This window comes from Geotrypetes seraphini, chromosome 9 (genome assembly GCF_902459505.1).
Source record: "Geotrypetes seraphini chromosome 9, aGeoSer1.1, whole genome shotgun sequence".
NCBI classification, from domain to species: Eukaryota; Metazoa; Chordata; class Amphibia; order Gymnophiona; family Dermophiidae; genus Geotrypetes; species Geotrypetes seraphini.
In genome coordinates, this window is record NC_047092.1 from 159,975,604 (window position 1) to 159,992,473 (window position 16,870).

Here is a 16,870-nt window from a genome sequence, read left to right on the forward strand (position 1 = left end):
AAGCAAACAATTCTGGCACAGATTGCTATCATGAGCCCCTTTGTGAGCAGCTTTAAGGCATTGGCCATTGAGGTACATGTTGTTATGGTGAGCAGTTAGTCTCATGGGGAAGATGAACTAGGCTGCAATCATTATAATTTATACCTTGCTGATGCTGTTATAAATATTAGCTATGGTCAACTTATTGATGTTAATTTGTTTTTGCATTTTTATATTTGCTTATATTCCTATTATATATTGAACTACAATGTATTGTTAGCCATTTTGATTAGTATTTTATATTAGTAAAGCAGTTTATAAATCATGGTGAAAGTTGGATCTAACCCAAATGACAGGGACAAATAAGTGAAATGAATCCTTCGAACCAAACAATGCTACAACTCCAAAATCAACTTTAAAAATACATCCGTCACTTAAAAAACTCCAGTCCATCCTAGAAGAAATGTAGCAGAGAAAAGGCCCTGCCAGGGCTGGCTGTAAGCAGCCTGTTTACGGCGCATCTTCTGTTCACCGGCTGCTGCTACTCCTTTAGTGAGAGAGGGAGGGGGTTTGTCAGGACCAGCTTCCACCGCTGCTGCTGTTTCGGAGCTGGGGGGGGGAGGGAAGTTGTCAGGATTGTCTGCCACTGCTGCCTCAGGCCCAGAGGGAGGGGAGGGTCTTCAGGACAGCTGCTGCTGTTGCTTCAAGGGCTGGAGGAAGAAAGGAAAGAGGGGTTGTTTGGAGGTTATCTGCTATAAAATGGGGGGAGGGGGGGATCATTGCTAGGGGTAAGTAAGCTTGAAAGAGACCTGGGTGTGTTGGTGGATACAACAATGAAAGCATCGGCACAATGTGCGACAGCCTCAAAGAAAGCAAACAGAATTTTGGGTATCATCAAAAAGGGTATCACGACCAGGACGAAGGAAGTCATCATGCCAATGTATCGTGCAATGGTGCGCCACATTTGGAGTACTGCGTCCAGTACTGGTCGCCGTACCTCAAAAAGGACATGGCGATACTTGAGGGAGTCCAGAGAAGAGCGACTAAATTGGTAAGAGGTATGGAAAACTTTTCATACGCTGAGAGGTTGGAAAAGCTGGGGCTATTCTCCCTGGAAAAGCGGAGACTTAGAGGAGACATGATAGAAACCTTCAAAATCCTGAAAGGCATAGAGAAGGTAGACAGGGACAGATTCTTCAGACTTTGGGGAACCACAAGTACAAGGGGGCACTCGGAGAAATTGAAAGGGGATAGGTTTAGAACAAATGCTAGGAAGTTCTTCTTTACTCAGAGGGTGGTGGACACATGGAATGCGCTCCCGGAGGTTGTGATAGGGCAGAGCACGCTACGGGGGTTCAAGGAAGGTTTAGATAAATTCCTGAAGGATAAGGGAATTGAGAGGTACAGATAGAAGTAGAGATAGGTTATAGGAAAAGTCAGGGACCACTTAACAGGTCATGGACCTGCTGGGCCGCCGCGGGTGCGGACTGCTGGGCACGATGGACCTCTGGTCTGACCCAGTGGAGGCAACTTCTTATCTTATCTTAAGCGCTCAAGACTTTTTTTGGGAGGCAATTTTTTTTGCTGGTTGGTTGAATGCACTGGTTAATTGAATGCTGGTTAGCTGAGATTCTACTGTATAGTAAAACTAAATCTGATGCCTCATTTTCATAGAAACTGAACAAAATTATTTTTCCTTCAGCCCCACAGCATCCCAGTAGAAAAGCTGAAAGACTTTGCAATAAATCACATTCAATTACCAAGTACTTATATCTCGATATACTATACATTTATTTATTTATTTAGTCAGTCATACTGATCACACAAGCGTATCAACAAAATGCAGCTCAATTTCACAATGTTCAGGAGCTTTACCTGGTCTCTGCAATATTAGTAGCAATCACTATTTTTCGAACTCCTGGAGGTGGCTTCTTAAACACCTGGAAACGCATACATGTACGTTAATTAATATCTGATAAATCAAAATCCCAGATTATTATATTTTTCTGTCACTCCATTTAACGTTTGGTGTAATGACTGAATGCAGGCTAACCGTTTGTAAGATACATATTTTGTTAAAACCAATACTTAAAAATATCAAAGTATCAAAGGCAAAGGTGGTGTTTTTTTATACTTTATACTCAACTGAAACAGTTTAGGTGCAGTAACGTGTTTGCCCAGCAAGAAAAAGGAAGTGATCATCTCTGTATGAGTCTCTGGTGAGACCCCATTTGGAGTACTGTGTGCAGTTCTGGAGACTGTAGTAAGATTTATGGTTATACTAATCAGTTACATAAACAAGTTACGTGCCTGCCTTAGAATTCTAGGGAAGACCATAATATCTCATCCAGGTTCAGCTAGCTTTTCCTACTTACACGACACAGAGACCCAGGCTATGAGAAATACTTTATTAGAAATATAAAAATATAATTCATAAACCAGTAGCAAATAATGATTATTGTTCACATAATATCCGAATACATATATGAAACTCAGTACATAATTATCACACCACACTTGTTAGATAAATGAGTAAAACTAATTCTTACACTCTAAATAATTCCTTATAATAATTCCTGAATAGCAGCAACTAAAAATATAGCTTATCACCCCGAGTAACTTTACATCTCCTTATCCCGAACCACAATAGAATTATTTTATTTAACCCCAGCTGATAAGATAGATGTTCATTATTCTCACCATCCAATTAGGTCAGGTGAAAGGGAAGATGTCTTCTACTCAGCACTGAAGATAAGAATTATCTTGGTACAGGAACAAGAGTCCGTTAGTCACTGGAACAGCTGTAAATTAGGTTGGCAGCAAAGGTTTCCTTTATGTGATGGAATCCAGATCTGTTTAAAAGTCCGGATCTCTCTCTCAGGCAGAGTCACAAGAGGTAACTTTCCAGGTCTTAATTATTATAGAAGATGTGCAGAAAACACCTATGATAAGATGCGAGCTCCTTCACATCCTAACACAGACTAAATTAATAATTAGGCACATTCCACTTGGTTCATCAGATGACCTCTCCGGACTATCCAGAATCATAACTTAGATGAATAGCCTTTCTGTATAGAGTCTCGCTCAGGCCGTGAAACAGAGGCGCCTTTGTTAGATAAGAAGCACAGGAGCAATTCCTTCCCCAAGATTCACACAGGTTGAGCATGTAGGCATAGCTGGATGTCCTTGACTAGAATACAGTTCTGGTACATACCCAGAATGCATCAGGCATCATAACAGCAAAGATGTTTTCTTCTTTCTCTTCTTGCATTCATGGTTCATGCTGGAAAGATTTCTTGCAGATAATGGTTCAGGCTTGATGATGTCAGAGATGCCTAACCTTCAGGTGCAAATAAGGAAATACCCCTACAAGACTACACCCCAAAAGGATATACACTCTATAGCAGTGGTTCCCAAATTTATCCTGGGTGCTTCCCCAGCCGGTCAGGTTTTCAGGATATCCACATTAAATATTCATGAGAGACTTGGAAGCAGCAAAGGCACTGCATGCAAATCTCTCATGAATATTCACTGTGGAAATCCTGAAAATCTGACTGGCTGAGGAACTCTCAGAACAGGTTTAGGAATTACTGCTCTATAGAGTCAGTCCAGAGTCTGTCTATTAAAATGATCAGTGGTTTTTGTCACTATGGAGACCAACTTAAAGATCTAGGAATGCATATCCTGGATGAAAGGTAGAATAGGGCTGATAAACATTAATGCGACATTCTCACCTGTTAATTTTCTTTCCTTCTCCTAGACTAACCCAGACCTATGGGTTATGTTTTCCCTTACCAGTAGATGGAGGAAGAGACTTGAAGATTCCAGTGATATCACTAAATCAAGAAAACCAAGTAAACCAAACCTGAACCAGAATGGAGGCCCCTTAGGGCTACTTCTACAAAACTGACCATATCATATATAGACAGGTGAGACATAGGATCCAGAAATCTACCAGATCTCTCAATCTTCCAGGGTGGGCCACGAGAAGCTCATCCAGGACTCAAGGAAAGAAAAATAGGTAATAGGTAATCCTAAACTCTAAGAACTGGGAAAGCATATAAGGCCTAAGGTTGGAACTGAAAGCTTGCTCACTCATGCCTGTGGAAAGAAGAACGACCTTAGACAGGTATCGAATCAGACTCCCAGAAACTCAAGGATCTGAACAGGAATCCTGGAAGATTAGCCATACCTGCTCCCTCAAGGGTCCGAGATCACTTATTCTGTGGACGAAGTCCTAACTCCTGGGAGCCCCTAGAGTGCTTGCCTAAAGTATTTAGTCAGAAGGAACAAAAACTGGGCCTAGTGGCCCAAAAGGTCCCATGAGGCCCTCCTTATAAACCCAATTTCAAAGAGTGGAGGCTGCTCAGCTCTTCTAGACAAGGGGAGACCCACCCATCTCAGACTACATATCTGAGGTGGGTGGCGCAGACTACATATCTGAGGAGGAGTGTGTGCGCAGTGGTTGGAAGGAGGAGTGTGTGGCGCAGTGGTTGGATCTACAGCCTCAGCACCCTGGGGTTGTGGGTTCAAACCCCGCACTGCTCCTTGTGACCCTGGGCAAGTCACTTAATCCTCCATAGCCCCAGGTACGTTAGATAGATTGTGAGCCCACCAGGACAGAGAGGGAAAATGCTTGAGTACCTGATTGTAAAAACCGCTTAGATAACCTTGATAGGCGGTATATAAAATCCTAATAAACTTGAAACTTGATCCAAAACACAGTCTACGAACAAAATGGCTGCTGTTCCCGCTGAAATTACTCCACCAGCTGCACCTTCAAGAGTGTGCTCTGGTCTCAGGGAAGAGAAAATGGCACTCCCTGCAGCTTCCTAGTACATTACAATTTTATCCCCATCACACAAGGGGCAAAGAGAACTGGCCACCATACTTTACACCAGGACTCGCAGGCCCCACAGCCAGCTTTAAAGAACTCCATACTGCACTGCTCGGACACAGTTACAGACACGTGGCCCTCTCCCATCTCTGAAGCAGCTTTATCGGCTGTCCTGAGGCTGAAAAAAGGCCAGCCATTGATGAGAGTATGGATGGGTAAGACTGTAGAGTCTCAGGGCGAGATGCACAATGCTCCAAAATGTATCAGGTTGGGAGCGATTTTCTTTTACATGCACACATAAATAGCATGCAAATCATATGCATGCAATTTGTGCAGAGCAGTCCCATAAAAGAGGGGACGAACTGTGCTTGCTCAGAAGAACAATTGCTAGACAAAGCTCCTCCCCCCTCCATTCCTCCTGTCGACTCCATTTTTAAAGTACTGCTGCTTCTCATCTACCTGCCAGCTCATCTGATCACAGCTCTGGAACTGTGGGCAGCTAAGTCGGCAGGGGAAGCCCTAAACAGCTGAGCCAACAGGACTCCCAAAGCCACTGGCAGCTTCAGGCTTCTCCTGCCGCTCAGCTGTTCAGGATTTCCAGAGCCGCAATCAGATGAGCCAGCAGGGAGAACATCAGCAGCAGGACTTTAAAAAGTGGAGCCGACTGGAGGGATGGAAAGTGGAGGAGTTGTGCCTAGTGATTGCTCTTCTGAGCTCCAGAGCCATGATCAGCTGAACTGGCAGGGAAGCCACAAAGCCACTGCCGACTTTGTGAAGTTCTGCAGCTCAACTGATCGGAGTTTCCTCTGCCGGCTTAGCTGATCGCAGCTCTGGAACCGGATTAGCAGAACCAGCAGGGAGAGCAGGGACTGCTGGCTCAGCTGGAAACTTTTTAATGGGGAGATGCTGTTATATGTCTGTGTGCCTCACACAATACATGCACAATAGCTACTGGCAGGTCCAGGCCTGCTGAAAATTTTTGCCTTGTAAAAATGTGGGGCGTTCCCTTTTGTGAATCACAAGGACAGCTCATTTAAATACTAATGAGCTACATGGGGTTCTCGGTGGTTGCTATGAGGATAGGTAGCACTCTCCAAGAACCCTTCTGAACATTGAAAGGAGAGCTTCCATGCCAGTAAGACTGCTTTAATGATTCTTATTGGCACAGAAAGCTTTTGAGCATTAAAGACTCAGCTGGCTCTTAAGCCCACACTTTCTTTCTCTTTTTTAAAAGATGTCATTTTCTGTCAGGGAGCAACATTAACTCCAACAGCAAAATTTTTTCTTCAGAGGTGAGGAGGGAGAGAAAGTTTACCCCTGTTGCTTGGCCAAGTGGTAGACAGAGCAAAGGCTCATAGGCTGAGGCTTCAGGCTGCTGAGAAATAACTAGAAACCTTTCCTTACCTTAACCAGTGGCTAGGCTGTTGCCCAGACTCAGGGATGAGACAGAGGTAGGCCCCTGTCAAAATCTCAACCACAGAACCAAGGGCTATATAGCTAAAGGTCCATATAATCTAGTCTAAAAGTGACCAACGCAACAAGAGAGATCAGTCAGCCTACACCAACTGATAACAGAATACTGGAAGTTTTCTGGCTGCATCATTACTTAAAATCAATGTCATCATCAAAATCAAGTCTCTGTCTCCCTCTGGTATTTGGGCACAACCCTTAGGTCTGGACTGGTTTAGAAAGACAAGGAAAATAATTTTGTGTAGATGAACAAGATGTGTGCCTCTTGATAAAATGAGGCTTGAAATACGAGGTCATAGGGGACAAGCTCAGGAGTAATTTAAGGAAATATTTCTCTATAGAAAGAGTGGCAGACGTATGGGAAAAACCTCTTAATGAATTTAGTAGAAATAAGGACTGTATCTTAATGCAAGAGAGCGTGGGAGATGCACAGAGGATCTCTGAACAGAAAAGACTGCATATCCATACTGACTGTTCAGCTCTACAGTCCTAATAGGTCACATGGCCTTTATTTGTTATCATTGTCAATGAAAAGAAGGCTACAAACTATGGGGATTCTGATGCTATTTCTCAAGCGGGTCCTGAAGTACTTTCCCAATTTTGTTTTCAGGCTATGCACAACAAACATGCATAAAATAGATATGCTTGCAATGGAGTCAGTGCATATAAACCTCTCATGCATATACAGTATACTGTGGACAGTCTAAAAGCTAGACTGGCTAGAGGGAGCATGAGACAGTCAAAAGCAGAGCAGATTTGTATTTCAGCACACCAAAGAGCAATGTCAGGTCAGTATGCTGTATTTACGGATTTTGTACCAATTTTCAAAGTAAAAGTGCACTGAAAATTTCACTTTTTTAAAAAAAATTCTTTACTCAGTTTTAATTCTTGCAACAAGTGTACAATATTCAATCAGATAATTCGTACAAATCACTTGACATTCTAACAATTATTGTCAAATGCATATAAAAAAGATCCCTCCCCCACCCATCCCATTCATCAGGAATAAACCCATTAAAACATAACATACCTCCCCATCCCCACATTAAATATAGTCCTATGTAATAAAAAGGTGTCCAAGGTGTCTAATCATTAGAATATGCAATCAATGGCTCCCAAATCTTTTTGAAAATTATAATATCCATTGCTGTATAGCAAGCACTCTCTCCATTTTGTAAATATGACAAACTGAATTCCATCAAAAGGCATAATTAAGTTTAGTATAGTCTTTCCAATTTCCAGTAATATGTTGAATGTCAACCCACGTCAGTATTAACAAAAGTTTATTGTTATTTGCTGAAATTTGACTCTTGAATCTCAGACGTTCCAAATAAAATAGTATCATAGGATAGGGCAACATGATTTTCTAACATTGAATTAATTTGGACCAAATTAACTTCCAAAAGGCATTGACAAAGGGACAGAAAAAAAGTAAATGATCTAGAGTCCCAGCATCTAAATTACAATGCCAGTATTGTTTCACTTTAAAAACTTTACATAATAGCCATACTGTGTCATACCAATGGTTCATCTAGCCTAAGGTCCTGGCAGAAACCAAAATAGCAGCAGCATACAATACTACCAATCTCACAGTAAACTGATTAAAAAAACAACAACCCAAAAAAACCTGCCTCAAATATGGGAATTTTATTTTAAACAAAGTATGCATGTTATTTCAATTCTTGCTTCAGTTCTCCCACAACATCCGTGGTAAAAGTATGCATATTGTAGAACTTTACATATACCTTTCCCCCTATACACCAAGAAGGAAATTTTGTAATAGCCAATTTCTACAAGTAGGAGAAGGGGTTGGCTTTGAAAACTGCCCTCCTATATGCTTTAATGTAAAAAAAAAAAAATTGCCAATTCTTTATTATTTTCAAAACTTACAATAAGTTTAACATTAAATACATCAATGACACACTTAATATACCATTAAAAAAATTGCAACAGACAAAAGCATACGGAATAAATAAAATACATAATCTGGGAAGGAATGAAGGCAAATTAAAGCTTTTAAATTTCAGAGCCCTAGGAAACCACTCTATTTATTCTTCAAAAGGATATCCATAAAGAATATTCCAGAGATGCATCTCATGAATATTTCTTTGTGGATGTCCTGAAAACCAAACTGGCTGTGTTATTGAGAACTATGCTAACAGACATATGCTGCTGTTTATTTTCAGTATCATACCTCTATCTGGTTCACAGTTGGCATCAAGGAATGTAAAGGGATAATAATGAACTTATCTAAAACAAAAAAAGAAAAATGATATCAGGCATGGTGTAAAGTAAGCACAAAAAATTAGTGTAGAAAAATACTCCATAGCTCCACATTTGTGTTATGGGGCAAAATACTACACTGTCAAGAATTCTAGATTATAACCAGTACTCCCTAAATAAGGCTTCTTATTGCTTTCTAATGGCTAGCTGCAGCTCTAGAAGTATGAAGCAAACTAGGCTCTGTAGTTTCAGAGTCTTTCAACCTGGTACAGTTCAAAGCACATAACAACTGAAGCAGCATCACCAGTCATTCAAAATCCCCTTATCAAATTAACAGGAGCCTTGATTTTCATTGTTTCATAAAAAAAACACATTTGCTTACCTTTAACATGTGTTCTCTGAAGAGAGTAGAATCACCAGAAATTTGTTTTTTTAAGACAATGCATTTTTTCGATCAAAAAAGGTGCTGGTACTCAAATACCGTGCTATTCTTATGGAGTGGGGTGATCACTGAGGAACCCACCCACAGTAGCCAGACCCCCTACAACCAGCCACAGAATTCATGAAAAGACAGCACCGAGTGTGCAGAACCTGAGCTCTTTTAATACTGGGGGACCATGTGTCATTTTTATCAAGCAATGGAAAAGGTGTCGGTATTTAGTACCCCTGAGTAAATCCTCAAAAAAAGCCCTGGTTCAAGATGACCCAAGCCACCAAGATTGTAGATAAACAGGATGCAATATTTTTTAAAGAAATAAATAGTCTGTTCAAAAGGAGCTATAGCTTCAATATGTCAGGCTTGTTGATAGGACATGCTAAAAAAATTAATCTGAAAATGTTTCAAAAACCAACTTGGGATCAGAAAGATTTTGTAGTGCTCTGCTGCTAGACCAACAGAAAAAAAAAGGTAGGATACCTCTAACCTTCAGAAAGTTCTGCTCTTGCCACCTGAAAAAAATAAAAACCTACTATACATTGCAAGGCTGCAGCAACACAAGAATTACTGTATATAATCAACACTTTGAAGAAAGATTTGGATCAACTGGTGCCAAGTGCAATGATGCAGGAGTCTCAAAGTCCGTCCTCGAGGGCCGCAATCCAGTCTGGTTTTCAGGATTTCCCCAATGAATATGCATGAGATCTATGTGCATGCACTGCTTTCAATGCATATTCATTGGGGAAATCCTGAAAACCGACTGGATTGTGGCCCTCAAGGAGGGACTTTGAGATCCCTACAACAGGTGTGACTGATAATTCCACTTGCCTTTGTAACAACATAGCAAATGATGGATGAAATACTAAATCAATCCATCCAGTCTTCCCAATTGAGATTCTTTCACTGTGCATTGATAAATATATAATATCAGCTCACCACTATTTTCCTATCCTTCACCCATTTTCTTATCACTATCCTGAACATCAATTTTTTGTTTTTTTAAATAATCCTTTATTCATTTTCAATTTGAACAACAAGTGCACAAAAGAATATATTATACAAATTATTCCATAATAGCACATTAATATCTACCACATAAAAATCTAGTGATACAATAGCTCCACCCTACCACCCATCCTTCATCACATTATCAATAGAAATATACACATACTATACATCATATTATAACATATTAAGTAAAATTATTCCCAACTCCCTCCCCCCTTTAGTGTGCTAAAAAAGAAAAAGAAAAGGAAAAGAGAAGAATTGAGGACTATTCATCACAATATTTTGCCAATGGCCCCCATATTTTTATAAAGTTAGTATATGTTCCTCTTTGTATTGCTATTGCTCTTTCCATTTTAAATATATGGCATAAAGAATTCCACCAAAATGTGTAACTAAGGTTACTGTGATCAGTTTTAAAACATGTCCAGAATAATCTGTTAATATACTGGCTTCCACCATCTTTTTCTTTTAAATTTTTGCCCTATTTAGTTATGGCTAAAGTGAAATCAAAAATAATTTATTAAAATATGGGAGCCATTAACATTGTTTTGTAATGAATAAATACCATTTTTCTTTTGAAGATACACCCCATGTAAGGAAGGGAGGGGGGAGGGGTTGTTTGGATAAAATGTTGAAATAAAATTAATAATAGGGATGGAGGGAGGGTAGGGTAAGGATTTCTTTTAAGTTAATAGAGGATAAAGCAATGTTACTTACCGTAACAGTTGTTATCCAGGGACAGCAGGCAGCTATTCTCACTAGTGGGTGATGTCATCCGACAGAGCCCCGATACGGACGTCTCACAAGCATGTCTTGCTTGAAGAAACTTAGAAGTTTCGAGATGCCCGCACCGCGCATGCGCCAGTGCCTTCCCGCCCGATGGATCGGGCGTGTCTCCTCAGTTCAGGTAGCTAGCCTGAGAAGCCAACCCAGGGGAGTTGGGTGGGACGTGAGAATAGCTGCCTGCTGTCCCTGGATAACAACTGTTACGGTAAGTAACATTGCTTTATCCCAGGACAAGCAGGCAGGTATTCTCACTAGTGGGTGACCTCCAAGCTAACCTCAATGGGATGGTGGGAGTGTTGGCAACTTAAGAGAATAAATTTTGTAACACTGTTTGGCCAAACTGTCCATCCCGTCTGGAGAAAGTATCCAGACAATAATGAGAGGTGAAGGTATGAACCGAGGACCAAGTGGCAGCCTTACAAATCTCCTCAATTGGTGTCGATCTGAGGAAGGCTACAGAGGCTGCCATTGCTCTGACCTTATGGACTGTGACCCTACAAGGAAGGGATAATCCAGCCTGGGCATAGCAGGAAGAGATACAAGCCGCCATCCAGTTGGAGATGGTACGCTTCGATACAGGTCGTCCCAACTTGTTCGGATCAAAGGAGACGAAAAGTTGAGGAGCAGTTCTGTGTGGCTTGGGGCGATCCAGGTAGAAAGCCAAAGCATGTTTACAGTCCAGAGTGTGAAGAGCTGATTCTCCATGATGAGAATGAGGCTTTGGAAAAAATACTGGAAGTACAATGGATTGGTTGAGATGAAATTCAGAGACCACTTTAGGCAGGAATTTCAGATGAGTGCGGAGGACCACCTTGTCATGATGGAATACTGTGAAAGGTGGATCCGCCACTAAGGCCTGAAGCTCACTGACCCTGCAAGCAGACGTGAGGGCCACCAGAAAAAACACTTTCCAGGTGAGATACTTAAGTGGAGCCCTGTTGAGAGGTTCAAACGGAGGCTTCATGAGTTGAGAAAGGACGACATTGAGATCCCAAACCACAGGAGGAGGTTTGATAGGAGGATTGACATGGAAAAGTCCTTTCATAAATCTGGAAACCACAGGATGAGCAGAAAGAGGTTTCCCCTGTAGAGGCTGATGAAAAGCCGCAATAGCACTCAGGTGGACTCTTATAGATGTAGACTTGAGACCAGATTGAGACAGGTGTAGAAGATAGTCCAACACAGAGGATAGGGAAGCTCGCTGAGGCTCCTTGGCATTGGAAATACACCAGGAAGAGAATCTAGTCCACTTTTGGGAGTAGCATTGTCGAGTAGCAGGCTTCCTGGAAGCCTCTAAAACATCCCTCACCGCTTGAGAAAACTGGTGAGGAGTTACGTTGAGAGGAACCAAGCTGTCAGGTGGAGAGACTGCAGGTTGGGATGAAGCAGTGATCCTTGATGTTGAGTAAGCAGAGAAGGAAACACTGGAAGAAGGACTGGTGCTCTGCTGCTGAGTTGAAGCAGAAGGGAGAACCAAGGTTGTCTGGGCCACCGAGGAGCTATCAGAATCATGGTGGCTTGGTCTGATTTCAATTTGACCAGAGTCTTTTGAATGAGAGGAAATGGAGGAAACGCATACAGAAATCGATTCCTCCAATCCAGCAGAAAGGCATCTGCCTCGAGGCGATGAGGAGTGTAGATCCTGGAGCAAAACTGAGGCAGTTTGAAGTTGTGGGGAGCCGCAAAGAGGTCTATCTGAGGCGTCCCCCATTGTGCAAAGATCTGATGAAGGGGGTTGGAATGGAGAGTCTCTTCATGAGGCTGGAGGAGTCGACTCAAGTTGTCTGCCAAGACATTGTCCTTCCCCTGAATGTAGACAGCTTTGAGGAAGGCATTGTGGCGAACTGCCCAATCCCAGACTCTGAGAGCTTCCTGGCAGAGGCCGATCCCGTGCCCCCCTGCTTGTTTACATAATATATGGCGACCTGGTTGTCTGTGCGGATGAGGACCACCATGTCGTGAAGCAGATGTTGAAAAGCATAGAAGATTGCTCTGAGCTCCAGAAGATTGATCTGATGGAGGCGGTCCGCACTGGTCCAGAATCCCTGAGTGCGAAGCCCATCCAGATGAGCCCCCCAGGCATAGGCCGAGGAATCGGTTGTGAGAACCTTCTGATGAGGAGGAGTGTGAAACAGCAAACATCTGGATAGATTCGAAGAGGTCATCCACCAAAGTAGAGACTGCCGAAGAGCAGGAGTGACTATGATGTGTCGAGTCAACGGGTCTGACACTTGAGTCCATTGAGAAGCTAGGGTCCACTGAGGAATTCTGAGATGGAGCCTGGCAAAGGGTGTCACATGTGGCTCAGGAGGACCATCATGTGTCTCGCCGAGATGGACTGGTGAGAAGATACAGACTGGCAGAGATGAAGAAGAGCATCCATGCGCTGAGGAGGAAGGAATGCTCGAAGCTGAATGGTGTCCAGTACCGCCCCGATGAAGGGAAGGGACTGGGTAGGCTGCAGATGGGATTTGGGGAAGTTGATCTCGAAGCCCAAGCTCTGTAGGAAGCAGATCGTGATCAAGGTCGCCGAAATGACCTCTGGAGCAGAGGGGGCCTTGATGAGCCAGTCGTCGAGGTAGGAAAATACCTGAAGACCCCTATTCCGGAGTGCAGCGGCCACCACCACCAGACACTTCGTGAAGACTCTGGGAGACGAGGACAGGCCGAAAGGAAGCACTCGATACTGCAGATGTAGATGTCCCACCCGAAATCTGAGGAACTGGCGGGAGGCTGGATGAATGGGAATGTGAGTGTAGGCCTCCTTGAGATCCAGAGAGCATAACCAGTCGTTCCGCTCGAGGAGGGGGTAGAGAGAAGCAAGGGTCAACATGCGAAACCTCTCCTTTACTAAAAACTTGTTGAGGACTCGAAGGTCCAGGATGGGTCGTAGGTCGCCCGTCTTCTTCGGGACGAGGAAGTACCGGGAGTAAAAACCGCGGTTATGCTGGTCCACCGGGACCGGCTCGACGGCCCGAAGCAAAGCCTGAGTCTCCTGAAGGAGAAGGGCAGTCTGCGTTAAGTTGGAAGGATACTCTCTTGGAGGGTGGTCCGGGGGGACCCGATGGAAATGAAGAGAGTATCCTTCTCTTACGATGGAAAGGACCCAGAGGTCGGTGGTAATAGCCTCCCATTGATGGTAAAAATGATGGAGGCGACCCCCGATGGGAAAAATAGGGGGATGCAGAACGAGGTCGGTTATGCTCCCTGGAAGAGAGTCAAAAAGGCTGAGTAGCCTTCGGTGCAGCCGGCGGCTGAGGTTTCTGCTGAGCCTTCTGGGGAGGCTGTCTCTTCGCCGGTTGTCTCGCAGCAGTAGTCTGACGAGGGGTGTAGCGCCGCTGATAGATCAAAGGCGGTCTAGAAGGTCGAGACTGCTGAGGCTTGGGCTTAGGCCGAAGGATAGATTGAAAAGACTTTTCATGATCCGAAAGTTTCTTGGTAACAGTCTCGATAGACTCGTCGAATAAATCAGCGCCCGCACAAGCACATTGGCAAGTCTGTCTTGGAGGTTCGGATCCATGTCAATTGTTCGAAGCCATGCCAATCGACGCATGGCCACGGAACAGGCGGCAGCACGTGCCGAGAGCTCGAAGGCATCGTACGAGGACTGCATCAGCTGAAGACGTAGCTGGGAAAAGGAGGCTACCACTTCCTCGAACTCGAATCGAGCCTGAGCATCAATGTAAGGAGTAAACTTGCGGAGCACCGGCAAGAAGAACTCCAAATATGAAGAAAAAAAGAAATTATAATTGAGCACTCGAGACGCCATCATAGAATTCTGGTAGATTCTCCTACCGAACTTATCCATCGTTCTCCCCTCTCGTCCCGGTGGTACAGAGGCATAGACCTGGGAGGGATGAGAACGCTTGAGAGAGGACTCGACCAGCAGGGATTGGTGAGAGAGTTGAGCGCCCTCAAACCCCTTATGATGAACAATGCGGTATCTTGCATCCAATTTGCTCGGGACCGCAGGGATGGAGTACGGCGTCTCGAAACTTCGCATGAATGTTTGATCCAGTAATTTATGCAGAGGCAGTCGAAGAGACTCCCCAGGAGGATTAGGCAAGTGCATGGTGTCGAGATACTCCTTAGAATACCGAGACCCAGTGTCCAAAGTCACATCCAAGTCATCCGCCATTTGCCGGAGGAAGGAAGAAAAAGACAACTGGTCCGCCAGTACCGGCCTCCGAGACGGACTGGAGGAAGTAGAAGCCTCAGGATCCAGGGAGACTTGGGAGCGACAAGGAGAATAAGAGGTAGATGGCTCCTCGAACTCCGGCCCCTCCAGGGGAGATAAATCCGATGAGGAGTACCCCAGACGTGGCAGCTTCTTCTGTGGCGAAACCTCCGAGTGGCGCGAGGAGTGCCGAGAGGAGTGTCTGGATCGATGTCCCTCCCGGTGCCGGAAGGGAGAGCGAGAACGTCTATACTTCGCATGGTCCCCCGAAGCTTCCAGTGAATGTATGGGACTGGAAGTGGTAGAGCGAAGGGGCGGAATGGAGGCCGCCTCCCGTGTTGCAGCCCAGGCCTGGTATGGAGTGCGGAAGAACTCTTCCTGTGATTTACTATGCCCAGGACTTCGATCATCAGTCGGGGGAACGGCACCGTGATGGCGCGGAGGCGTAATGGGCTCTAAAGGAGGCATATCGCTAAAGGAAGCCCGCCTCGAGGGACCAGCCACCCTTCGCCGCTCCTCCTCGTCAAGCAACGAGATCGATCGACGAGGGGGAGGGGGCGGTCCGCCCCCTGGGACCGGGACGTCACCTTGGATGGAGGCGATTAATCTGGGCCCCATAGTCTGCATGAGCTCGACAAACTGAGCTTCCAGCAGGGACCGCAGCGAAGCCGATATGGAGGGATCCGCACCGAAAGGGGGTCCTCCAGCACGGTCTTCGCGCTCCTTCGTGGTCGAGTGCTTCTGCTTGGCAGCTTTCGGCACTTTAATGACCACAGGTGGAATAGTGGAAGGCGGTACCTGAGCCGAGGAGACGGGGACAGGCACCGACGTCGAACTCGTGACCGAAGTCGGGGTAAACGAAGCCGGCTTCAAAAGGCCCGGAGTCGCAGGAGCAGTCGCTGGTTTCGCATGGACAGGCGAAGCGGCCGATGAAGTCGAAGCCGAAGGTTCTTTAGCAGCTTCCATCTTGAACATCGACTCCCACAACAGGCAGCGCCGCTTAAACGCTCGCGCTGTTAGAGTGGAACAAGGCTGGCACGATTTCGGCAAATGTTCTGGACCAAGACACTGCAGGCAGTGTCGATGCGGGTCCGTCAGCGAAATCGCGCGCTGGCACTTGCTACACTTTTTAAAACCGGTGATTGGCCGGGACATAGGCCGAAAAAGCTCCGCCGCTAGATCGAAGGAGCTGGGCCTGAGCCACGTGGCCGACCCAGCCGACTCGCCGGAAGAAAAAATTATTATTATTTTTTTTTTTAAAATAAAAGAAAGAAAACACACAAAAAGAGGAAAAGAAATCCAAAATCGCGGAATTAGAAGGCAATAAAAAGGGAATTCAGTCAGCGCAGAATTGAAGTAAAACTTCTCAGCTCCGCGGAAAGAAAAGAACTGAGGAGACACGCCCGGTCCATCAGGCGGGAAGGCACTGGCGCATGCGCAGTGCGGGCATCTCGAAACTTCTAAGTTTCTTCAAGCAAGACACATGCTTGTGAGACGTCCGTATCGGGGCTCTGTCGGATGACATCACCCACTAGTGAGAATACCTGCCTGCTTGTCCTGGGATAATGATAAGTTTTTCAAGTGTTTAACTAAGTGTTGTTTCTTATAATTCTTGTACACTTTATGAGAGGGTAAAATGAATTAAGAAAAATAGTGTTGGGAGGGAGGGTGGGTTATGGGTTTATTTATTTTTATATATATATATATATATATATATATACACACACACACATATATATACAATTGTTATTGTCTTGATGGATTTATCAAGTGTTGTTTCTGAGACTATGTATGATTTTTCTTGTACACTTGTTGAATGATTAAAAAGGAATAAAGAATAAAAAAAATAATAATAATAATAATTTAGCTATCAATCTAGGTTTTCCCAGAAATACAAGAGAAAGCAGCAAATGTTTAGAAAAGAGGGACTCACTGAGAAGCAATAATACATAAC

At 44.3% G+C, this 16,870-nt stretch overlaps 1 protein-coding gene across 1 annotated transcript in view; it reads right to left on the reverse strand.

The window, feature by feature from the left end:
- Positions 1 to 16,870, reverse strand: part of DHX36 (DEAH-box helicase 36) — a 145,072-nt gene that overhangs the window by 57,711 nt on the left and 70,491 nt on the right. The window contains exons 13-14 of the mRNA XM_033958607.1: positions 8,481 to 8,536; positions 1,855 to 1,919 (exon numbers count right to left, since the gene is read on the reverse strand). Of these exons, the coding sequence (XP_033814498.1) occupies positions 1,855 to 1,919; positions 8,481 to 8,536 (121 nt within the window). The remainder of the gene's footprint in view (positions 1 to 1,854; positions 1,920 to 8,480; positions 8,537 to 16,870) is intronic.